Source organism: Rhipicephalus microplus, chromosome 3 (assembly GCF_043290135.1).
Source record: "Rhipicephalus microplus isolate Deutch F79 chromosome 3, USDA_Rmic, whole genome shotgun sequence".
Taxonomy (NCBI): Eukaryota; Metazoa; Arthropoda; class Arachnida; order Ixodida; family Ixodidae; genus Rhipicephalus; species Rhipicephalus microplus.
The window spans coordinates 150,680,867-150,707,937 of NC_134702.1; the positions used below are offsets into that span (position 1 = coordinate 150,680,867).

Genomic DNA, 27,071 nt, shown 5'->3' on the forward strand with positions numbered 1-27,071 from the left:
AGACAGCTCCTGAAGGTTAGCCCGGTGAAGTAACGTGGTCACTGATTGCATCCTATAGTAACACGAATAAACAAACATTGCTGCCATTCGCTGTATCCTTTCTAGCTCATCAAGAAGCTTTCAACTGTGTAGATCCCATATACCTCTAGCGTACTCTAGAGTTGGACGTACTACATTTCCGTAGGCTACCAGTTGAGGCATGGCGTAGCGGCGGGCTTCCAAAATTTGGGCCATGTATTGTTCTTTATTGCGAACAGACATCCCAGAACCCAAGAGTTCCTCGCTATTCGCCTTCATTGAAATGCTGCCGTCGTGGTGAAGCGGAACTGTCTAATTGCCAGGTATTGATAGCCGGTACGCTTTGCACAATAAGGCCCCACACGATATCACTGCATAGAACATTGCCATCCGCACTGTTTGCGCGTACTCAGCCAACCGGGAGTGTGTACTATTAAACCACAATAGTACGTACTCTCGGATGTAGCGGAATGCTGACTAATATGTTATCTACGTTTCAACTTTCTATTCCACGGCTACCAGATATTGATCATGAATACATGTTGTGATGATTATTTGGAATGCTGATAGCATTTAGACTTAATAACCTGAGTTTCACAAGTGCTTCTATCTATCTATCTATCTATCTATCTATCTATCTATCTATCTATCTATCTATCTATCTATCTATCTATCTATCTATCTATCTATCTATCTATCTATCTATCTATCTATCTATCTATCTATCTATCTATCTATCTGTATATCTGTATATCTGTCTATCCGTCTGTCTATCTATCTATCTATCTATCTATCTATCTATCTATCTATCTATCTATCTATCTATCTATCTATCTATCTATCTATCTATCTATCTATCTATCTATCTATCTGTCTGTCTGTCTGTCTGTCTGTCTGTCTGTCTGTCTGTCTGTCTGTCTGTCTGTCTGTCTGTCTGTCTGTCTGTCTGTCTGTCTACAGCTTTTAGCTCTCTTGACCGTTTCAGTAATGATATCAATACCAAAATTGATGCGGCATAACATGACTGTATGACGAGCATAAGTGACTAGTAATAACATGAAAACTATGACACGTATGTCACGAATGTCATGATTTACATTTAAAGGCCTTGCTGTTTTTGCGGCGGTTTCGTTCACATGACACATGGCAAAGCTAGTAGGGTATGACATGACTGCACGGCGAACGTAAGTGACAGGCCCTGACATGGAAATCATGACAAGCATATTATGAAAGTCATGACTACACGCCACGCCACGCTCATGGTGCACTAGCTTCACATATACAAAATTGGGGATTACGTAGCGTGAATAGATGACGAAGGTATATGACTGGTGCAAACATGATAATCCTAACATGCGTGTCATGTAATAAATAACATGACTGCATGCCACGCTATAGTTGCGCTCTCGGCCGTTTCACTAACTTCACATATATCTAATTTGATATTACGTGACGCGAACGGATGACGAAGGTAAATGACACATCCAAACCTGATAATCATGACAGGCGTGTCATGTAAAACATGACTGCATGCTACGCTCATGGCGTGCTTGCGGCCGTTTCGCTAGCTCCACATATACCGAATTTGGTATCACGTGACGTGAATAGACGACGAAGGTAAATGACACGTCCATACACGATAATCATGGCATGCGTGTCATGTTTATCGCATGACGATGCTGGCTGCACATAAAGGACGTATCTTTCATTAAAAAGTTTACTTGTGAGTACAGAACATGTCGTGTGTTCATCGTGTCAGAAATTGAACCAACGTTGCCGGGAATGGGACCCTTAATGTGATGCGCACGCAAATTTCGTTCCAGCTTTAAAATGTGATCTGGCTCCGTCCACAGAATCACAGCACCACAGAATGATTCACCCGGAACAAAGTGATGCTGGCTGGTTCCCACTTGAGCTGAAAAAAAATACAGAATAAATTGAGAGAAAGGCAGGGCGGCCAACCAGAATTGTAACATCCAGTTCACTACCCTGCACTAAGGGGAGGGAGAATAGGCAAGAAAGATGAGAAGGAAAGTGAAGATAAAAATAGACGCGCGGAAAAAAAAGATTTAAAAAAAGTGGGGGCGCTACAACCTATGCAATAGGCCACGACCACGCAAATGTTCAATAAGGCTTTGACTGATTTTCTGTGCGAAGGCGGATCGCTTCGGCATTCAAGCAGTCACTGTTCTGACAAGTGTATGTCATCAAGACGTGCTAACGCAGCATCTAGCGGCGGTCTGTGCTCGTTGTAGCTAGGGCAGAGACAAAGAACGTATACGCTATCGTTTCATCGCTTCTACAACAATCGATTGTTGCATGTCAATTCGGAAGGCAAACAATTCTGTGAAAGGGACACCGAGGCACAGCCGGCGAAGCACCGTTGTTTCAAGTCCAGAGCGTCTGCACGGAGGCCGAAGTCAACTAGACGGGTCCAGCGTAAAATCGCGTTTGCCGCAAACTTGCTACATTTCCACAGGGACTTTACATCTTCATTATCAATCAGTCCTATTGCCATGGCAGCATCGGTCCTTGCCAATGTAGAGACTGCATACATTACACAGTAAACGTTTCGTCGTTGCTATAGCATTCTGTTTCTCTGAGCAGCGTTGTCGGAATTCTTAATGTAGTTTACTTGCTGAAGAAGTTATGAGTTCGTTGCCCAAAATCAGGGGCACCAATGTGTGTCTGTATTGTAAGGTAAACGACCTGTATCACTGGACTGGTACTCAACGTCACGAAATGCACTGTGCGCTATTGAATGCAGCATGTATGCGAATTTTCTCTCAGAGCGAGAGCGATGGCTTTGGGCGACCTGTCATTTTTCATGGGTTGATACCCACTGTATGTACACTACGACACTCTTACGCAACGTGCTTTCCAATAGTCCTGTCCTGATCCTGAAGAGTCCTTGGACGCAGTACTCTCGGAACTCTCTATCGCGACACGAGCACGTTATCGACTTATCGGTGGAGTTTTTATTTAGCAGCCGACTCGCTTATCGGCCTCTCGAGCATCGCAATGTGTTATGCATGGTACCCAATAACAGGCTTCGTTGGACGCCGGTAAGCCATCTGCGTCTGTGCCCGTGCGCTCGCTGATCTAATGCGGATTTATTCAGCTCACTACGCTGCTGTTACACGAACAAGGTATGTTTAATATATTTTAATTATTGCACAGTTACCTAATGCCTTATTAACAAAAGCGTTATGCTTTAATGAATCTAATATAAACTTCGTAATTACTTTTTTCTGAATCAGCTGACGTTCCTTGACTGACTATGCAAAAAATGAATTCACTTGAGTGAGAGTTATCTCGCAACTAGTCTTGTGAAGCTTGACAGGCAGAGAGAGTACAGTTTTATGACGCTTGTATCCTATATTAGTAATTAATGACTGGTGTTTTGTATGATATATGCACTGATAAAATATGTTCAAGACCGCCTGACACCTACGTTAACATTGCAAGAGTCGAACTGCATTTATAAACATATTTCCACAGGTCGTGTAGGTGGTTGCAAAAAATATACAGAAGTGACCAATTGTCTGCTGTTGGGGCTCGAAATATTGACACCGAGCTTTTTACAGGCTTGTGCTACGATAGCTGGCAAGCTGTTGTGGTTTGCAGCTGAAAGATAGTGGGTTTGACTACAAGCCATGGTGACCTCTTTTCTGCATATATAGGCAAAATTTTAAAACGACTTTGCACTTCTATTTGAGAGCAACTGAACAGTTTTGATGCAATGAAAACAATTCAGAGATGGCCAACCATTCATAGCTCTTAACTTTCTCATATACTGCTTGAAAGTTTTTTAGCGTTCTGGCATTGTTTTAGTTCTTGCTCGAGCAAGGGCAGCTGCACGTCCTAAATCATCACCATGGGGAACTGTACAGACTCTTGGACGTCTTCGTACGTCGGTCGTCTTGAAGTATGTTGATTACAAACTTTGTGGAAAATCAAGTTGGTTTCATTTTTACCATTCCAAGCAATTTCATTTTCATTGCCTGTTTACTTACATCCGCTGATTTCTTTTCTTTCTCCTGTAATTTTGTAGCTTCTGAGTCCTCGTGAAGGAAAGTCAATCTGCTCTCATGATGAACTGAAATGTTTGTTAGTACTATCAAATTTATTTCTGAAGTTGTCACTTTTTGTAAGGAAGTGGCTATATTTTAGAGTCTTTTTACAGCATGAAGCACTAGCTGCCGCTAACCATGCCTCATAATGGAAAGTAATAGTACGGCATTGGAAAAGGCCACGAAGAGGGCCGACAATGAACACGCAGCCACGACAATGCTTCGCAGCACTGGAACACCAAATATAAATGGTTTGTCTTAATTTTCACCAAGAGTTTGCATGCATGCTGCCCCTTTCACTTAGCTTCCTACGAATCAGGAAGACAGCTTCCAAACGCTAGCGCTGAGCTGCATCAAAACAACCTATTTTGCACGTCACTTATCTGCCAGTAAAGCTGTTTCACTTGTTGGTGTACACATGCTCAACCCCCTAGTTGGCATCCTTTTGCAGACATACGCATTCCATGCATGCTTGTGTTTTCTTATGTTTCCGGTCACACTTAGGGGACAGTTAACATCTACGCGGCTGAGGTACCACGTTTTCTGTTTTACAGTATAAGCACGGATGTAAAAGCTACGCCACACATGAGTGTCGACAGACGGATGATATGGCATGGCATAACGTACAGACACGACATCTGTCCTGCACTAGAATAGCCCACCAAATGGGATAGGTGGGAAGCGTTGTCAGTAACAACATCCACCACCAAGCATGGAGTGTTAGGACCATAGGAAGGAGCCCGTGCAGTTGGTATCTTTAAGGAATAATCTGAAAAAAGCGTCACTTTTTCTGTTCTTTTTGGGAACTTAAATCTATCCACACTCTTCACGCACACCTTTTGGTAATCTGTCCAAACAGCGGCTATAATGAAAACTCGACTGCACGCTCGTTTCACGAAACTTGGTACTCCATTCGCAGAGACGCAGAGGCAAGACAGAGCTTATCGTTGGCCTCTCCAACTCTGTGAATTTCCCTTTTTTCTTTATTTCTCGCATTGTGCGTAAGCTCACCTACTTCTAGGTATATTGTGTGTAAGCTCACTTTCTTGTAGGTGCTACTGAAAATTTCTTCGATGGTGTCATAATTAAAACAAACAGTTCCCTTTCAAGTGTTGCCAAGCCTCGCTCAATAGGTCACCCAATACACTGCGACTAACTTATCACATTTGTTGACTGATGGTCTGCCATCTCACCTCAGGCCGAACAGATGAAAGCGAACATCAAGACAGATGCTGGAATGTACCGGTGGCTATGGCCGCGGCCGCATTCATGGTCTGCATGCCGTGGTCATGGTTCGGCCTCCTGCTCGTCTACTTCATGGAGGATTTCGAAATATCAAGAGAGACAGCGTCCTGGCCAAAAAGCATCGCTTCTGTGCTAAGCCACGTTTCAGGCAAGCCATGTATTTTATTTGAGGCCCTGCAAACATTTCATAACGCGTTTGACCGCTTGCGTACAGAGCACGGTATTGAAACACGCAGGACATTCCTGCTTTAAAATATTTCTCTAATAAGCCCCCCCTGCTCACAAGAACTAAGTTTCAGCAGATAACTTACAAATTAAGCAATGTAGTCTGATTCTGTGTCATGATAAGTGTATGACATACATTGTGATACAATACGCGGAATGTGTAATTTGCAAGGTAGCGTCGGGTTGCAAAAAATCATGCTCATAGTTACGGCATGTAAAAGTATGCGATAAAACTAATCGGTATTGCAGTTTCGATGTTCTTAACGGCTAAAGAAGAACATTTTGTTATAATGGCGGCTCAAAGAACCACGCTTATTTACCACAACGTACACCACCCTTATGTCAATGTTACTCCTGCCTTCGACATTCATACCTAGAGGACGTGCGTTTCACGTTGACTTGCTTTTTTAGGACATTAGAAAAAGGTGATTATAAAGAATAAAGGTGAAAATGCATCAGTAATTACGATTTACAATGTCTTCCTCATGAAACGATGCAGCGTAGTAACATTGCACTACCAGCCTTTGGGTAAAGCAACTGTTTTAAATGAAAACATAGATTATAGAGCTAATTCAGCCCCAGAGGTTTGACAAACTCTTTCGCAAAAGTAAGCATCTTGAAGCAAACAACGTTTTTGCGAAAACGACTAATTCTTACCTATATGGCCTCTATTTTGCAGGGCTAGCTGTATACGGCCTTCAACAATACATCAAGACCTACTACATTGTGTTGATAAGTACCATTTTGACTTCAGCGGGTTTCATTTTTTCGGCATTTGCCTCCAACATTTTGTGGATGTCAATGACACTTGGAGTGATGCATGGTAAGGACTGTCACAAAGGAAGAATTGTATGTGGTGTTGTTTTATATTTCAAATTTGATCTATTAAGACTACGATCCACCATCTCACAATACATTGCAAAGTCAGGCGTGAAAGTTGTATTGTTAGGCCCAGTTAGAACATATTAGTAGCATTCCGTTGTGGCTTTTGTTTTGAAAATTTTATACTTGGAGTTTTTTTCTCATAATTAAAAAAATATATGCCAAACTTACGATGTTGGGTGCGTCTTTTATGTATTACACCGAAACCAAACTTGAATGTGATAAATACGAGCCTTGCAATGCACAGTTCTATTATCTAGTAATAATCATCTAATATTGAGTGAAATATTGTCTAAGAAAAATAGTATAGAGCCATACTACACTCTATTGAGGGCGTCTGAATACAAGGAAATCGCTTCTTTCCTGAATTTTGGAAGTTTCTGCATCAAAATGAAGCTCAACACGTAGGCTCAATACATAACAAATCATGAGAACTGCTATAGTCGAATGAGTAAAGAAGTCTAAAACTGAGCGTAAGAAGGTCAGAGCCATTTTCGCATGTATTATTTTTTATGTTGGCCAGAGAATATTTGTGCTTGAAAAAAATAACGCCTGCTCCTAACAGTCAGACACCGTTGGACACAGAGTGTCGCGGGAGGCAGTGTTTCAATACGTGTACTTGTACTCGTGAAGGCCGCATTCATTATGGCTTTTACGAAGGGGAGTTATTTTCTCCGAATGTTGGCTTCAGCAGCTTGCAAAGACTTCTCAAGTAAAGCACCACGATGGGCGAATGGGTACACATTCACTTTGACGATTATCATTCAATAATAAAGGCTATCAGTGGTGTGTCTGTCCTTTGTATTGTACATGTTTTCTAGTGCCGTTAATAGGACTTCAAGATTAGATCTTTCATGGAACTGGAACTTCTGTGTCATTTGGACTTTTAACAAAGAAAAAGGCATGCACGCAGAAAACGGGTCCATAGCTCAGCGCACTGCGCCATCTAGCCCAATTTTGTTGACTAGGTACCTTTAAGGTAATAATTGTTTTTAGTCGGGTTCACGCTACATCAGGTAAGCACACTTATTTTGAATGACATACTTCGAAGTGCAGAACGTTACCGAAGCGTTATCGGAGACGTGTAGAGTGGCACCAAGTTAGAAATATTTTAATGAAGGGCTGGAGATGTGTGGCCTTTCGCGTGACATGAAAATGGCACTGATAATTCACTACACACATAATGAATGACCATGGTTCTTCAACATGTATATATTCTGTGTTGAACATCGGTGGTGATTTCTTACGTCATCACCATAATTTATTTGTGAACGTACTTTTTTATATGTTAGCATTCCCAATCTGCCAACAATCGCCATAACTGGTGCGTTTTTTTAGTATTCATCTCCTACTTTAAACACAATTTAAAAACGATAGCCATATTTAGCTACTGTCTGCTCACTTCTATCAATGAAGAAATAAATTAAAAGCTGCCAGCTTCGTAAACTTCGCCATAATAAACGTGATTTCTGTTTGTAAAACGCAGGCCTAGGACATGGAGTATTTGTGACATCAGCCACCGTGTACACCCTCCTCCACTTCGAGAAGTACCGTGGCATTGCGACGTCACTCGCCTTCATCGCTTATGGGGCGTCGTCAGTCATCAGCCAGATTGTGTTGGCTGGCCTCGTGGAACTTTATGATATAGGTGGAGCTCTTCTTGTCTACGGAGGAGTACTGCTAAACTCCACCGTCGTTGTTATGCTAGCCAAGAACCCTTGGCCACTGCGACTTTCAAGAAAACAAGGACAGTCAGAACCTCTGCTGAAAAAGGATATCGAGTCGACGTGTTATGAAGCCGCCACCAACAACACTAGCAGCAAACAAAGGTAAAGTAGCCCCGCAACTGCTCTCTTCCTTTATTCAGAGGTGACGATAACGGCGCTGAAACATTCAAAGAGATTTCTTTTTTTTTCTTTTCTGAGTGCTAGCAGCAATACAAATGCTGACCACGCGACGGCGTTCCAACCCTATTGTCGCTCAATTGGGAGAGTTTCCCTCGTATTGCCTATCTGGCATTACCCTATTTCCTTGCTAATTATGAATCCAGTATCAAGACGGACTGCCACATTGTGCTAAACATAGGGGCTTGTGAAGGGTTTTTTGGGTACGGCATTGAATAATTCTAAAAGGAAGAAACTACATGAGTAGAAGTCTTTCACACAGCTGTATCATTGCGCTATGATGAGCGTACTTCTTCAAGGCCAACACGCTAATTTTTGGCACAGAAATCCTAATCATGAGTAGCACGCCGAAGGGACATGCCGAGCATGTACTTGCAGAATATACAGTGCATAATGACCTAAACCTAACCATGTTTCATGTTGTGCAAATAACTTGTTGTTATAAATCAGGCTTTAATAAAGACGTATTTAGCAACGTAATCAAAAATGTTTTGCAAACAAAATTCATTTAGTTTAGGCCCACAATATAACGTTTCCGGAGATAACCCGGGAAACATCCGCTATAGGATTGCTGCTGGTTTGGATGCTCAAAGCTGAAGAAGTACATGGGAGTATACCTGATAATTAAATGTACGCCAATAAATGTTATAAGCACATGAAAGTTTCTACGACGATAAAAACAAGTCTTCCACGCTTAACAAGTTGAACAAAACGTTCTGCCTTGAATCCCAATAAACCATTAGCTGTACAGGGACAACAATAGTTCGGGTGTTGCGAAGACTGCCGCCAGGATAGTTGGAAATAAACTAATCTATTAACATTTGCGGCCCATACTTACACCACCTCTTAGCCGAAAATGCATATAATGTGCAAAATTGCTTCACGCAAACAGTTCTATAAACTGCGAACTTCCGGATGCAGTCAGATGATTTTAATGACCAATAACGCGTGGCTTCTGAGATACCTGATTATTATTATTTTTCACCCCGCGCAAGAGGAAAACGTTTCAGGGTGAGTGAGAGATAGTACAACTGTATGGGAGTCCCGTGCAGACGCTGATGTCAACTCGCGCCAACCGGCTACTATTACGTGGGCACACATACGTCTAATCTATCGGTCTTGTTCAGGGCGCACAGATGGCCAAGATTTGCTCTTGAGGTTTTGGGCTTCTCAGAAGCCATTCTAACTATGCCAAGTGGGTCCTAGAGACCCACACTCCCCAAGCAAGTGTGCTATTGTAACGGTTAGGCCGCAACCGGTGCAGGCCGCGTTGGAAAAAAATAGTGTGAATAAATTACCATTACGATTACTCCACGCATAATTGTGCATCATATATTTCTGTAAGTATCAACACGGCAGCATTGCGAAGGAAGTAGGTCCTTTGGCCAGCTTTGTTTAGTTTTTTTTATTTTATGAAGGTAATCGTTCACCTGCAGCCTACAGGTGCAAAATAACCCTGAACACATTCTTCTTGCGACAATATTCTAATTTATCAAAACGCGAACACACCAAAATATCTCCGGAAACAGATAAATGGCTTGTACGAAGATATAAAAACAGTATAGTTAGCAAAATTAGAAAATAATTAACACGGCTTCTAAACAATTTAGCTAGAAACAACATCGTTTTACAACATACCACAAGAGCTATTCTTGAACACTTTGTATGCCAAAATACCTAGCTTACTACATAAAACCACTATTTTTTGTTGGAATAAAGCATTAACCAAATGTGGTTTCATTATACTTCGTAACATGTTGACCTTGAATTCTAATTGTGCTGTACCTGATGTTTCATTTTACTGTCTTTAACTTTGCATCCGTCACATCAATCGCGGAAGGGCACTGCAACGTTTTTTTCTACTGCGTACCGATGCATTTGTATTGTTTAGTTCTGTATTACTATGTGTTACTGCTTTCTGCGATGTGAGATGTTTTTATGTAATTTAGTTTGTTATGCGGGTGCAATACCGCTTAGGTGTTTGTTTGTTTATTTGGCAGTTTGTGTATAGGTGGCCACAGCGTTGTCAAGCAATCGAAAGATAGCTCTCACCACGGGCTTCTCGGCTATCACGTTCTGTTTTGATGGCAAAATAAACCGATTTCAATTTAAAAAACGTTTTTCGTAGCGTCATACAGTGCGAACAGAAATTATCATATATGAAGCAGCAAGCATGTGCCTCACGCTATCCACTTCTACCATGCTCTCAAAACTTGTGCGTGGATTGTTACGCAGTCTAATAAAAACTATGATGCACGAGCCTGTTTTTAACGGAAAATCACGCAACATGAGGTAATATCTAGTCACTGGATATTTTTTTTCGCCATAAACAGCGTAACTTTTGCTTACGCCAGATGCCCGCCCGCCCTTTCGAAATCCACGTCAATTATTATCACGCAACAAATATCACATCGCACATGAGTTAGTGACGTTGCTTGTCTAGCCATACTTAATACTACTGCAAAAACATAGCATCTCTAGCGAAAACTTGGCAGTACTTCTAAACAGGCGCTGCAATGATGGTTTCAACCTTTTGCCACTATATACTGGATACTCCAGACTTCTTAAGTCCTTCTGGAATACAGATCCCGTACTGAATATTTTTATCTGTGATGGAAGAAGCAAACATCTGCTCAAATTCCTTTCAAACAGACACTCAGCTAATGTAACACATTGACCCTGCGTTTCGAACGTTATCCGGGTAGTATTTTATACATTCTTCATAGATGATGCGATTCTGAATCGCTTCTATTTGTACGAGAGTGTGGGGTCATCTTTTGTTGCCCAACCGACGATGGTGAACTAATTATTGGGTGACAAAAGTGACTTCCCATTTGGGCGTTTCACCGAGTGTTCTGCATTTTTTAAACTTTAATCTTGCCGTATTTTTCTTTATCTGTTTGGGAAGTCCAGAAGACCAGTGCCTAATTATGCCGGAAAAGAAGATGCTGCCGGAAAGCTGTTCACTGAAGCAAGCCCTGGAGCTCTTCTACGCGCCATCGTTCTACGTGCTTCTGGTGACTGTAGTTGTCGGAGATTACACGAACACCGAATTCTCAGCAACCATCGTGGACTACGGCATGGATAAAGGCATACACCAGGACCACGCCAAGCACCTGGTAACGTTCAGCGCGATCGGACAGGTTGTGGGCCGAGTGGCGGTTCCTCTTCAGTCAGACTTCTCCCCGTTCATGCGCCACTTTCTTTATACTCTGAGCTTCCTGGCACTGTGTTGCTGCATGGCAGCAATGCCATACGTATCTGCCTGGTCGACCACTCTGGCGCTGTCTGCCGTGATTGGAGCGTCAGAAGGATACATACTCTGCATCAAGTATGTCCTCTTGGCGGAATATCTCGGTGTCGAGCGGACTGCTGTTGCCATCGGTATGATCGGTATCCTGATGACGCCGGCGCTTCTGGTGAGCCCAAAAATTTTAGGTGAGTGGCTAGGTCTTCAAGTCATAGCGAAAGCTTTTCTGTTTTTAGAGGGAAAGCTTTTATGTCCCAGTGTAGCGAGTTTCACTCTGCTGTGATGACAAAAAAGAACCGGAAGTTTGTTTTGGTGGTGAAGTTCTGCACAAGTCTGCATCGGACGCGTTCGTCGGCTCGTTTGCCTTCTTCCCTGAGTACTCTTCCCCAGTGACAGAATGGAAAACGCAAGGAACCTGTGAACACCAGCACGAGCGTTTGTTGCTGCTTTATGGGCCTGAGATTTGGTTTTCAAGCCTAAATCTTTCTTCGGTGTTTTTTTGCGGGGGAAGTGACATGAGATGTGCCTCTCATTAAAGCTGTGTACTATTGAGGATAACCATTAACACCAATAGTGATGCATAACAGATTTTTAACGTTGTTATTAGAGAGTGTTGATGTCTGCTTTGAATCATCGGTATTTCAGAAAACACAAAGTGTCCCAGTGATGATGGCCTGTCTGCGAAAAGACAATTTTGCTTGTCAGTTACGTAGATAACAGGCCAATAACGGTGAAGTGAGACACAGAAAAGAGAAAAAAAACACACAGTAATTATATTCACTGTGAATTTCCTTACCTCCTCCTATCAATATTTTGACTTGTTATTCCACGCTTACGTGGTAGAACGGGTAGGTTGCCCTGCGCGTTGGAGCTTGCGTGGGTGCTAGCAGCTAATGCCAAGTCACTTCACACACGGAAACGACGTCATTCACTATCGAGCGTTTCATGCATGTACCACTATGCATGCTTGCGTAAAACTTCAAGGGAACACATTTGCACTTGTGTCCATAGCAACATCAGATGAAGTCGCCCCATCTATTCCCCAACATTATGAAGCTTCGTAGCCGCTGAATTAATGAATTCAGATTTTTATAGTGTGACACGAACGTATTAAAAAAAGATAAGTACAGTAGGAAGAGCATGATAACATGTGAGAAAAAAAACAAGTATGTAGATAAGAGATGAGGTCACTGCACAGACACTCGAGGGCATCAGCAGCATTCACCTTGAGATATGGCCTAGCAGTGGGTGATAACGGGTACATGCTGCGGTTTGATGAGCACTTCAAGGGCTTTTCAGTATAGAAGGTAATGCGCACGCGGAAAGCTATTAGTGTTGCCAAGACGAACCACTGGTTGATCTGTTTTACCTGAAAATGTGTTAATAAATGTAACAGGCTGCCAATTTCAAAGCAATGTTACTCATTGAAGGTTAAGGTATGCGTGTAGCTTAAACACTGTGCTAAATTTGTATCAGTTCAATAAAACCCTGTCATTAACAATGAGCCTTTGTGGACGGTACGTAAACATGAAAAATGCCTTGACCCAAAGCCTTATAGCCATGAACGATGGGAATAAACCATTCCGAAAGGTATAAACAACTATACATTATTAAGGCCAAAGAGGACCCCTCGTCAGACGGACTGTCGTCAACGTCGGCGTCAACACAAATCATGCAAAACCTCCCGTTTCGTTGATGTCATAATGATGGCATGGATTTGTAAAATCTTTGGGGCGTCATTGGCACTTCAGTAGAGTACCAGATACGATGACGTCAGATATAATGTCATGGCTTAATTGGTCGAATGGCCAGTGGTGAATCGACACCGAAGCTTGTGCAGCGCCACATGGGGTGCAGACAGATTTAGAAGGGGGGGGGGGGTAAGCGTGTGAAAGCAATTCTGTAAAGAACTGAGGAAGAAAACGGAACAGTAATAAGATGGCTTTCGTCTTTGAGTAGTCTTAGGCGAATGCATAACGAACCATGCAAGTTGCGCGTTCATTTACCCATTGAAAAAAATTAGAGGTATACGGGGAACGTACTACGGTGCCTTGAAGAATGACGACGACTATCAACGTTAGCAACGAGTGGCAACTCTGCAACAAGTAGTATGTAACCGAACGCACGTTTGCAAAAATATGTAAATTCTTGAAAGCCCAGTGTGATATTCGGTGGAAAAACGACAAGGTTACCCCAAAATTGGGCTAGCAGAATTTGTACGAGAAGAGAAAATCATGGATGATTTATTGTAATGGAGTCGGTTACAGCAGCTCTACGCGTATTAAAGCACTGAAATATCGCTGCCAACTTGCACGTCTCTCGACTTACTCCCGCGCATGTGTGCAGCACAAGCTTTATGCGCGTCTTCGTCTTGTACTGCAGCAATTTACACTACACTTTCTGTGGTGTTCATATTACACCTGCGCTGGCGGCTTCAATATTTACTTTGTTGGCTCCAACTAAAGTAGTACGAGTACCATAAGCGTCTTCCATGAAGGCTGCTGCATCATAACTTTCCAGAAGACCTTTATCGCTTTATTTTTGCTTTTGAAGCTTGAAGCTTGTCTCAGTCTTTTAAGCAACTATAGAATGCACAAATGCTGAGAAATTTTGTATCGTACATTTTAAATACCCTCTGTCAGTTGTTCATAACCTTTTCAACTAACTTTGAATTTAGTGCTGCGACGAACATCATGTGCTGTCTATTTCAAGGCCTGTCTCATCCGATAATAAGTTTTGACCTCGGTTCAAGAGTCGTTATCGCTTGGTCTGGAACCCATCAGCTTATGAGTCAACACAGCTGCGTTTAAACATGGTTCTCTTCTACGAGAATACTTATGTCGTTTTTAAATATTTCTGAGAAACAAAGCATTCAGTTGGTCCAGGCACAAAGTTCACTGGCCTTCAAGACATAGCGCCCGTGGCAGTCTTAGAGACGACATTTACTAGACAGAAGCGTTTACGTTTTTTAAAATATGTATTTGGGATTCTAAAGTCATCTGTACAAATCTGAAGGTTCATCAGTGAATGCTGATACTACTCTTTGGAACGTGCCGATTCTGCATAAGAAGTTGACTGATCTTATATGCTGTCTGGTCATTTGCAAGAACGAGTTGTGCATGACCTTGTGTAGTCGCAAGAAAGACGGGCATTGGCTAAGTACCGGCACCTTTCTTGCTTCCTAATGCACCTTTCTTCCGACGTCAAACACGATGACGTTTTGATTTACTGCTCCTTCAGCACCAATATTCATGTTAGTGCAAATTGTTTTGCTGTTTTCTGATGTTTATGGGTACGTCTTAAAATCGTCTCATCTCCTTCAGCCTATGGTATGCTTTTCTTATCGTTCTCACGCTGGTGATTGTAATTCTCATTGACATATTGACAAAAAGACTAAACCTCGCTAGAATACGTGACGTTTTAATTAGTAACGTCCTCCATGCTTGCGAGCTTACTGAATTCTGCAAGAAAAGACGTCAGTGGTTTCCCTCATGCGAGTTTCTAGAAATGCCCCTCTCATTAAGGCCAGGATTTACTACGTTTCGGGAAATAAGGCAGTGCACCTATGAACATGATGTATGCAACAAAGGCGACACGCCGACTTTGCGCGTTTTGCATCTGTGTTATAGCAGTCTCATCATCGCAGGAACCCTACATCAACCTACATCATCCTGCTTACCTTTCCTGTCACTAATTTACTGGATACTCGAACGTACAGCTTGCGCCTGAACAATTTATTTCTGTATTGTTATGTCTTTATTGATGTCCCTGTCGTCCACATTACAATTTAACTTAAAATCTTTACGTAGTTCAACGAACCAGATTCCTGCTTATGAGTGTCCGTTTATAACATTTTTACCTAGATAATTGATTGATCAATTGAGATTTTCCACTTCGTAACCCCGAAACACTAGAGTCATTATTCGTTAATATGTTGTTTACGACCATTGTCCTTCATTATCTTGGATAGGTTTATATTGCTCAGTGTTATTCTTTTCTGCTCGGCGTGTGATAAGATGTCGCCAGAGCAATTCCTTCATTTCTTGTTTATGTATTGTTCTACTACGGCACTTGTAGGACTATTCCGGGACGTTGCTGGATCATACGATGGCTACTACCGCCTCATGGCCACTCTGAGCTTGATGGCTGCTCTCCTCTTCGCTGGACACGATGCCTGGATCCATAGAAAAAGAAAACGTAGACATTCTGTCAATCACAAAAGCCCAACTAGTGAAGCTACATAATTCATGTTTCAACAGAAGCGCTTTATTTTATGTGTTAAACAATATTTTACTAAAAGAAGGTGTTGATTTGGAATCATGAATAAAAACGTCATTACTTATTTGCCAGATACACTACATAAGCTCATTTGAGTGTCTCTTTTGAATATTGCCCTCGTGTTTTGCTTGTGACACTGCTTTCACCGAAGCACGTACGTTTTACGATGCAAGTGAAGCCACAACCGTAATATGATTGTGCATCCCGTGATGCACATCATCGAGAATTATTTCTGATAGTGTCAGGTAATGACCCGTATAGGCAGTGCATCTAGATTGCACGAATACTTAGGTGGTGCACTAAGGGCATTTTTACCTGTTGTGGAGTTCAACCACGTTTTGAAACCAGAGCTTATTTTCACGCCCTTTAGCAAGTTCTACGCCCTTTTCACACAAATTCCGTTGATAGTTATTGCGTGACATTTTTTTATAATAGGCACATGTACAACAGAATTCAGCTATAGTATATACTCGCATTGAGAAATCAATAGCTATCGCTGGCTAACACCGGCTATAGTGCCTAACTAATCAATAAAGTGAGCCAGTGTGAGTCAGATAAGTTTGTTTAGAACGGCTAACCACGACTGGTTCTGGTTTATTTTTGCTGTGTAAACATTTATTAAGTGCGAAGAATTTTAGGAGGGATGGGGGGGGGGAAGGTCTTCTGTGTCCTCCATGCAAATCTTGAGCGTGCGCTTGTGCCAAGAAGTTTTCTTGCTCCTGATCTTAGAGGGCCTTGATAATAATAATTGAGCACGTACTTGCACAGAAGAAAGGTCTTCCGCTTGTTTTTTCTTCGAGTGCCTTGATAATGATCACTTATTATCATCAGCACAAAGACAGCTGTTGCGCTTGGTTGAATGCTGGTAAAAACGCATATGAAATTAGAAAAAAAAAGCAGACGCGAAATATAAAGAGAAATAAAGGGGGAAATAAAAAGAAGAAAACTTGAAAGAGAAAGAAATAGAGAGAGAAGAAATAAAAATATATAAAAAGAGAACAAAAGAGAAAACAACGGAAAAGAAAAAAACACTGAAGAGAAAACCCAGGAAGTGGCCCAACCCAACGTTTACTTACATTAACCGCCGGCTCAATTTCTTACCATGTTTTTGTCGCTGAACGATGATTGTCAATAATTATTGTTTGCTAATTGGCAGTACACGTTCTTAGTACTGACGCACGCTGTTTATCAGCTACTAGCAAATAAACATTGTGTTCGATGAATCTGAATCCAATAATTGACTCCCTAGAGGAATTGCAGGAGTGATGGGCAGGCGCACTAGAGCATACAGAGTGCGCCTGGTTGTAGAAAGCGCAACATATTTTCTTGAAGCCGGCAGCTAGGAACTTCTTTCGAGTGTACTGATCCACGACACGAAAATAACCACTGCTTACCTTGGAACGAGGCGACACGCATGGATGGTCGCTTCTTTCAGTTGAAGGTAAAACCTGACATGCGGACATGCAGCGCTAAGACAACCCTGCGAACTAAAGGACCTCGTGACATAGATGACTGAACATTTAGGTGCCCTTGTGTCATGCCGCCTAAAACAGTATCATAATGATGATCTACCGGAAGCTTTTCACCAGAGTTACATCTCCATTGCAGTCATCAAAGCTTTCAGAAATCGCACGCAAATGATGTTACATTGACGCATACAGCCAGCGAGAAAAATTCCACGTAAGTACAATGTCCCTTTGTTTTACTGTTTTATTTCTGCTGTGTTCATTGAAAAGTACGTGATAAATAACGGGTACCAACAGGGCCCTGACGCCATATACAACTTCCGTACTCCGTAAACGAAATGGTTAACGCTTGCAAAAAGTGTCGTCGATCATTGGCTGCTACGGTACTTCGTAAGCTCGTATGAAGGTTCATGGCACGTATCGGGAAAATGTAATCGTGGCTTCTTACCAGTGAACTAGAGATAATATGTGAGGCAACAAAAAAAAGCAAAAAAGATTGCCACCCAATCAATGCGTACAAATTGTTGACCGCTGAACGCTGAAAAGCGTGTCCCCGATATTTAGCAGTTGGTACAACCCAACGCTGCACGCTGTCTGTACGTGCCACCTCTCCTTAACATCACACTCTCCACCACTCTCAACTATCCAGTGCACATCTCTTTCGGCTCGTTTATCTACGATGAAGGGGACACCACAGGGCGACGCTCCTTCACCCGCTGAAACTTTTGCCGAAGTGATTAGGCCTAAGCCCGTGACGTTGAGAGGGTTAGCGAAGCCGAGCGCGCTCTCGAATGACGACGTCATCCACTCGAGTAAACGCTACACCGAGTTTCGCTTCAAACCATTCTTCCAGCACCCGCGCCGACGCCCGTTACAACCGGGTCAACGCTGTGTGCACCGCTGCTGCTTTGTACCCCATCAGGGTTTCCTCCGGGGAGATGGTCTAAGTTTCTCAGTGTTCGTTCGATACTCACTTTATTAAGCATCCTAGAATGTTTTGTTTACGGTTGTATTAAATTTGTATACACTGCAAATGTGGATATATGCCTGTCCTCTCACTCGGTGCACAACGATAGGCAGAACCGAGGCCTCCGAGGTAGCTCCGGCAATCGCAGAGGCTAACGGCAAAAAAAAAATTGCCCGCAGCTTCCCTCGGGGGAACACTGAGGAGGATGCGGAGCATATAATTGGTTAACGGGGTGTTAAAGTGCGACTTACTTGGGTCGATGGCTAAATTGGTTAACGTGGTTGTGAAATGGGGTGTTAAATTGCGACTTACTTGGGTCGATGGCTAAATTGGTTAACGTGGTGTAGGAGGGGGTGTTAAATGAGTGAACACGTACACACGTATGCGAAAGGGCGGCGCTGGTCGAAGGGACGTCGATCATTGTGTTTGTGGATTCGTTGGAATTCATTTCACCGCGACCTTGGACGTCGACACGCCGTACAAACCAACCGACGAGCGGCAACTGAGCGAGCGAGCGCCGACCTTGAGTATATATACAGCGCGACGGCGCATGCACTGTCAGCTGTTGAATGTTCTCGAAGCGCGACGGCGCATGCGCGTACACTGGAGAATCAGGAGAATTGTAGATGTCGAACGCGGTGTGTAGAGGAGTAAGGGTGCACAGATGGTGGTGGAGTGAAGCGCGCGCGGTGTGTAGAGGAGGAAGGGATGCACAGATGGTGGAAGAAGGAGGAGGAAGCTTGCGGACGGCGCTGCATTACAAGCCTCGAGTATTAGATGCTCCGCATCTAAAAAATAAATCACGGGGCATCCACGGAGTGAATGGTGATCTGTGGGACGAAGCTTCGAAAGGTTTCACTGGTAAACCACGAATCCTCCGTCCATCCGTCCGTCCGTTCGTCCGTATGTTTGTATGTATGTCTGTCTGTCCGTGTATTTGTCTGTGAGGCTGTCTGTATATTTGACTAAGTCTGTTTGGTCTGCGACCTCACGCTGCAGCCGCTTTCCGCGCCCAATGATCAGCCGCCTTGTGTTCCTTATGTCGCCGCCACGCGGAGTGAAACAGGAAGTGCACCAAGAGGAGCGCAATTTATAGCTCTCACCCCTAGCGGACTCCCATCGCACTGAATCGAAGCAACTCGTATGATCGCATCCAGGCAATGAGAGATGCGTGCACGTGCGCCATCTTGTGATCGCTTATCATGCTATGTACTCCCATACTTCCGAAGAGAGCAATTTCCGCAGCGCCATCTCGTGTTTTATTTCGTTTACTATGCTGCGCTAGTGCCATTTACTAATATCCCGTCACACTAGCCTTTACCATGTATCCCTATGAAGCGAGTGCCACCAACGCCCTCTAAAGAGCAGTTTACGTACTAAACGAGGTGGCTATGGTGGAGGAAAGACTGTCCCACGGCGCACGGAGCTGCGCCTCTCAAGAAAAAAAAAAACACCTGATTGTGGTCACGACCAACATTTTGCAGTTTACCTGCATGACCTACATCTTAGCATTTGCTAGTTAAAGTCGGAACTTAGATCCTCCAAAGCTATATACGTTCCCGATGCTGTGTGATGACGACCACTTCATATTACCGATGGTCGCGGCGTGCGCGAAGTTTGTCGCAGGCGACCCCAGTCTGCATTTAGGACGGCGCGCATCCCGGTCAGAGGCTTTGTTAAGATTCGTAACCAAACTTCCCACGATTCTCGGTCACGGTTACTCGAAACATCAGGACACCTACATTAACGCACTTTCTTATGCGACCGGCTGTGGAGAACGCGAATAGTTCGCCTACCCAACACGTTCGCAACAGTCCGTATCCAACGCTCTCACCGTTCTGCTTCGCGAGAGCTACGAATTTTGGTCAAATTGAAGCCATTTACACCCTTGGTAGTTTACAACGCCACAGTAGCATTGACAGAGGTCTTTCTTCACAGAGTGTGGAGTTGTCCCGTCTGCTCTTGTTTTCGCCGTCATTGTGGCAAGTGAACCACCAAGGCGGTTTGGGGTCGTGCCCTACTAGCAGTGAGAAATTCGAAGTTTTTTTCTGAGTGTTTATTGCGCAAACACACTTACTATTTAGCTCAATCATTGTTTCGTACATGCTAGTTGCACCTTATTGCGTAGCCAACTGTGCAAGAAAGACGGGCTTTGCACTAGCCAAAACTGCACTGACAAGTGGCGCTACGTGTCTGCAAGACTTCAGTGTATGACGTCTATACGGCAGTGCCGTAATCGCAGAAGCCAATCGAAAAGTGCTTCAATAGGATGCAGTGACTGTTGCAGAAATGTTCTCTCTTTCTGCTCTTATCTTCCAGGAGGTGCGAACTAAATGACCGATGAGGGTGATGGTGCTGTGATTTTTTACTCTTATTTTTTTACAGCGTACTTACAAATTTTTTTACCGTGTGGTAGGTCATTTCAAAGGATACTTGTATATGTTGTCAAGGAAAAATGACAGAGGCGTGGCTATTTACCGGCTGTACTCCCACTGATTAGTGTAGCATCAACCAAGATGGAGGACAGCATGCACAGTGAACAGACCAGCCTCTTCCTCGTCGTCTTTTGTGGGCAAGATGTCTGATCGCTGATATATCACCTACGTAGCAATACCCCCGGCGGTGAAAGTGCCGTCTCGGTGCACATTAATTACGGTCTCCAGAAGGCAAGAGGTAGAGATTTAGGCTACTGTCGTGCACTACATTAGTGGGTGTGGTTTTAGGCAGGGTGCTCTCAGAGGCAGGAATGGTCTCATGGGTGACGTCCGTTACGTGTTGGAAGATACGGTAAGGACCCATGTACTGAGATAACAATTCCTCGGACAATTAAACTTGATTAACTGGGCACCACAGGAGGACGAGAGAACCAGGTGAGAAGCGAACAACGACCTGCCAGCTGTTGTAGAGTGCCTTCTAGCTGGTTGGTTTGTGCAGCCTCAAGTCTAGACCGGGTGATCTGACCAGCATTGTCTACAAGAGCAATAGCGTCACGTGCGTATTCGCTTGGGGTGGATGTAGTGGTTGGAAGTAGGGTGTCCAGTGGTAACGTCGGACCACGTCCAGAGAGATAATGAAAAGATGAATAACCAGACGTGTTATGGCGTGAGGAATTGTGCGCGAAGATCACGTGAGGTAGGTTCAGGTCCCAGTCATGGTGGTAACATGACACAGACATCAAGATCATGTCCTCGAGGGTTCGGTTTAGGCTCTCAGTGAGGCCATTTTGTTTGGTGGGGGTAGTAAGTAGTCAATTTAGCTGTGTCTAGGAAGATCGCAGAAGAGCGTTAATTACTCATGACAAAAAATGCGCAGCCGCGATCTGTGAGCGATAGGCGAGGAGCGGCATGGCGTAGGATGAGAAGCGGTGCTGGTGCGCGTAGCAGCGCTGCTGGTAGGGAGCCTCGAGTGATAACATTCCTGGTCCTACAGTCTACACCAACGGTGACCCCCTTGTTTCCCGAGTTTGACTCAAGAAAAGGACCAAGAAGATATATACTTAGAAAGTTTTGGTTATATATAGATCGGTTAATGTAGTCCTGCCGGGGGCGCAGTTGGTCGCATCCTACGTTGGCATTTATTGCAGGAGAACATGTATTGGCGAACGAACCTTGCGAGACCACGCTGAAAGAAGCGGCGACGAAAATTGTCGCATGTGCGATATACACCCAGATGGCCAGCAGTGCGATCATCATGAAGCTCATGCAACGTCATCAAACGCCTATGTGTTGACACGACGAGAAGGAGCTTAGGACCATTTGGTGGGACGCTACGGTGTAGCGTGTCATTCAAGTGGACGTACAAGCGAAGCGATGCTTCGTTAGAAGCAGATTTGAGACCGTTAATCAGTGATCGCAAGTCAGCGTCATGACTTCAGGGACTTTCAGCTGACCGGTTCTGCGCTCCGTTCCCCGATTCACTCGAACGCTCAACGTTACCGGAGAGCAACGCACATTTTCAGTTTTAGCCAAGCATCGTTCGGTCAACGATATCACGACGCCACCGGTGCGTGAAAGTTCTTTTAAAAGAAAAGAAAACAAACATAGTTCCTATCTTGCAGCAAAATAGAAAATTTTGTTTGAAAAGAGTGTGAATCATTTTCAGTTTGTCGCATTAGCATATTTTTTCATTTTTTTGTCGCCATCATTTGGAGTCAAACTACAATCGAAGCCCAAACGCGTTTCAAACGCCCTGCCTTGAGGCAACGCTTTCACAACGTCGCCTTGAGGCAAATCAAACTGAAAAGATTTTCTGAATAGGTGGCAGAATGGCTGCTGTTTAATAATAAATTGTTACTATTGTTACATAAAATCGCTTACTATCGAAGATTCGTGAAACTCCGATGGAAGTACCACAGACGCATCTCGAGACGCTTCCTTATGGTCCGAAGTGTCAGCTCTAGATCGTTTCGTGGAACTTCACCCCACAAGCGCAGATTCTCAAAAGAATCAGCTGCGGCGACTTCTCAGAAAAGGCACAGATCCCTGTATATCTTGAAGTGGCATTGGTGGTTGCGTGTTCGCCGAACAACCACTGCGTTTCCCGAGCAGCGCGGACTCACGGCTCAAGCGACTCACTCGCTGGATTCCGTGCCGACCGGTTGTGCCCTCGCGATCTCCGACGACAGTGCAGCTCTGGCCGACTGGGCTGGTCCTTCGCCAACTCCTGACGCCAGTCCCCGACGACGACGACAGCGTAGCTCTGGCCGACAGGATTAACCCTACGCCATCTCCTGTCGCCGACAAGAGCTCTCGCCAGTGGTGCCCCGTCCTCGGACTGCTGCGACCGTCTCCATCTTTCCTATCTTCCCCTCACTTCCATCGTTCGCTGTCCCTGCACCTCGCCCTCTCCTTCCTCTCTCTCTACCTCTTTATCTTGTAATCCTATCATTTTAATCCCTCCTTTACCCGCAGCCCTCGTAAGCTACTGTTGAGGTGGCCTCCCCCTGAGAGACAGTTACGGGGCTCACTTTTCTCTTCTTTTCATTTAAAAATCCCTCCCCCCCCTCCCGGCTCAAGATGCTGCCATTTTGGTTGTTTCCTTCGTGATCCTTCGCTCGCTACGACGGTCCGCTTCACGGAGGAAGGAAAGATAGGAGAGGGCAAGCCCAGCCGGCGCGCTAAGCGAAAAGTGTAGAGGGAATGACATCATGGCAGGCACTGCGCCGTGCTCCCAACCGCGCTGCAGAAATTAGGAGCCTTTCTCCACTTCTAACCACTACCACCACTACCACATCATGGCGGCCATATTCACTGGGTACAATGGCGGCGTTGCTATGGTTACGTGTTGAGTAGTGTGGCTGGTCAAGCAGTGAGCGGCCGCACCTAGCGGCGGCATGTGTGCCTCCGCAGGTCTCGTGCTGAGCCGTGGCGGACAATATCCGTGCTCTGCGCCGCGTTATTCGTAACGCAGTGATGTTCTCCTGGCAGTTACTGTACTCTTAGCAACGTTTACAAAACCTTTCGTCCACTACGGGGCCTGAACAGTGCATATCCATGTGTCGTGTGGCAAATGACGCAGATGAAGCATTTGAAGTGTTCAGCGAAATTGCGTTGGGCACCATGACGGAGCGGAATGACGACGAATGCCGTGTAGGTCAGTGACGGTTGGGCAATGCCCATGCTTGTGGCAACGAACGAAACGGCTGTGCCCCGCAAGACTCAACGTGGACCATGTGCACATACGTAGTTTGGTGTTCGGTATGTGCACAATAAGAACTTGCATGTGCGTAATAAAATATCTTTTCTGTTCCGCTTGTTATACTCGCCCCCCGCATTGTAATCTCAACGTTAGAGCGACCGCATTCAAGTGTCACTCGCACCGTGCTCAAAGTCACCATTGTCGCCGAATTCTGACGCCGATGAGTTTCACGCAGAACATGGGCACATTGGCCGGGCGATGCGTCAGCCTCGTGGCGGAATGCAACCGTAAAAGAAGGCGCACGACCCATCGTGATTTCTGTACAGTTGCTGAATTAATGACGTGAAAACACTCGCCGTTGTCAGTGAATCTAGCACGCGTTCTCTTGTATTTGCTTCGTTGTCGGCGAACCGTTACTCCCTGTTAATACTCGGACGAAATGATTTTGCCGAAGGTTTCGCGCTGGCACAGAGTCTTGAGCCCCGTTTTCGGATCGTTACGACACGCGCGCTGCGCAGCCCACGTGCTTTCCGAGCCGGAGAGAGAGTTGTGCCTTCTGCTTTACACTCGGATGTAAACAATAGTGGAGAATTTGGCCAGTGAACATGGCCGACTTCCAGCTTCCCCACGGCTTCAGAAGGAGTGACGTCAGGGCCTCCCCTAAGTCTTTTCCTTCCTCCATGGTCAACTCACACGCTCAGCGGCGGACGATATAACGCATGCGCAGTGGCGTAACCACCAACTGGCTTAGCAGAGCGCTAGGCAAAATACGGTCAGCTAAAAGTCTCTATTATTCATAGTCAATCTGGAGAAATTCGGATATGTACGTTACACTGGCACAAGGCTTGATGGCCGTTCCGCCGGGTTGATCAAAAGGGTACTTGATAAACGATCGGCGTCCTGATGGAGACGTCCAGACTTGTGCGCAACCGAGTAGGAATACTCCTGTAGGTGTAACGCCCAACGGCCAAGTCGCTGGAGTGTTGCAGAGAGAAAAGGCCACGACCTTGAATTGGTGAAGGCCGTCAGGAGTAACGAAGGCAGTCTTTTCTCGATCCATGTCATCTACAGCAATTGGCCAGTAGCCAGGTTAGGTGAAATGGTTTCAGTGCGTGGAGGCTCGCGAGATGATGGCAAGTAAAAAATGGAGGGTGCAATGGCTGAACGTCTAGGGATTGTAAGGTGCATATAAGTGTGTGTAGCGAAAGGGGGAAATGCACCAATTTAAAGAAGTTGCGTCGAGATTCACAGAGGCCGTTCTTCCAGCTTTCGCTGGGGCTATGCTGCGTGTTCCGACAAAAGCTGGCGCTTTTTTTAAACTAGAGAAATTCAACAACGTACAAGTAACTTGCGCTATAAACATTTAACAGGGCGAACTTCTACATTGACATATTTTCTTAATTTACATTTGATGTCCACGAATTTATGAAACTTGAATGGAACGCGTTTTAACGGACATTATGCTACAGATGCATGACGTTATGTTCATTCGCCTGTTTTGCTCTTTCTACCGTCGTGGTTGTTTCGCGCACTAGTGTGACAAGCTATGTCATCGTGGCTTATCACCCCGTAATGACCAGACGTCGTCGCTGCTTAAAGATGAGCCCATCTTGGAGATTTGAAAACACGACGTGATAGGGTATAAAGCACTAAAAGAGTGATGAATAGTACAATGACGAAAAAACAGAAAAAAGGTTTCTCGCTTTTAAAACACCTTGGGCGATTGCATAAGGGGTCCTGCGAGTTGTTTGTAAGCGTCCTACGGCACACGCGTTTCTTACAACGTGGGTATAAGCTTGTATGTTTGTTTAGTTGGTTGTCAGCACACGCGTCAGTTGTGTACGTCTGTTAGTGCCATTTTCCCACTGTTACTACGAGTGATCTGTTTTGGAATGCCGAGTAGACCATGTATTGACTTCCCACACTCGTCAAACACATGTTTTAAGCGTGCAACATGTTCAAAGGCGCGATAAACGTTCTGTAGTGAGGCGCGCGGATTTTTCTTATTGCTCAACATGTCCAAACGTTCAGAGTTGATGGGCCATGAGTACAACATTTGAAGACAGTTCTCTGTGTGCGTTAGAAGCGTTTTAGTTGTTTCATCGACCTCAATGCATCCGTTAGTATACGTAAGGCTTCATCGCAGCGCCGACTTCCTGTCGCAAGCATTCGTACCAATCAACAGACTAAGTGCACATGTGGCAGATCCAGCATTCAACCCAGCCCAGCTAACAATGTCGTCTGAACTGCTGGCATACAACTGCCTGTGCTCTTGGTTTGCCATGTCTGCCTCTCCATGAGTGTGCTCTAAAGACTACCTCAAACTGTGCAGCTCTCTTTCAAAGGCGTGAGTGTCGTCATTTAGCAGCCTCAATATCATCACAAATATGATTTTCTGGGGATAAATGCTAGAATATATTGCATTTATTACGATGGGGAGATCCATGAAAAGCAAGGAAAAGATGAAACGAAGTGGTGCTACCTATGAGCTTGCTACTATTTTAAAATGGTGAAGCAACAGAGACCATGGCTGGAGTGCTAATTCCACTGCCCCACTGATTCGGCCACCTCCTAGAGTTAAGAAGTAATACTCAAGGTCTTTATGAGGTTCTTTATACCTTACTATACCACTGCTCCAGTCTTAAACCTTTCATTGGAGTAAAAGTGCTGGTATTTATCGCAATTGGTGTTTGTGTGCAATGCCAGGGTCTTTGTATGAAGTGAAATTCCAACAAAGAATTAGGTGCAAGTTTTCTTCGATGGTGAATCATTCATTAGCGAACGTAAGCCATTTTGCAAGTTTCTATTTACGTATCTCTATGCATCTAGCCAACTATTTTCGGGTGCTCCAGTGAACCAAACAAGAGTGAGGAACTCAATTGGAATTGAACCCAAGCATTCTGTGTTGCAGTCACGTAATCTACCACATAGCCACGTCTGGTCCTAAAACTGTTTTATTAAAAACGTAATGTTGCCGTAATGCCAGTGCAACGCAAATAGTGATTGCAATGCTGGCTTCTAATTTTATGACAATGAAATGCACAAGGCGTAGTAAATGTACTCATATGATACAGGCGTAACGTGAGGTTAACTTCGGTTGCGCTCCTGGTGTTGGCTCCGTTTTTA

General features: G+C 44.4%; 1 protein-coding gene across 1 annotated transcript; it reads left to right on the forward strand.

Moving 5' to 3' along the window:
- The first annotated feature begins 3,047 nt into the window (after positions 1-3,047).
- On the forward strand, positions 3,048-15,873 carry LOC142803395 (monocarboxylate transporter 12-like). Its single transcript, XM_075888516.1, has 6 exons — positions 3,048-3,167; positions 5,290-5,484; positions 6,241-6,384; positions 7,930-8,272; positions 11,256-11,785; positions 15,675-15,873. Exons 2-6 carry the CDS (start codon positions 5,343-5,345, stop codon positions 15,839-15,841), a joined length of 1,326 nt encoding a protein of 441 aa, XP_075744631.1. The 5' UTR covers positions 3,048-3,167; positions 5,290-5,342; the 3' UTR covers positions 15,842-15,873.
- Positions 15,874-27,071: the final 11,198 nt, after the last annotated feature.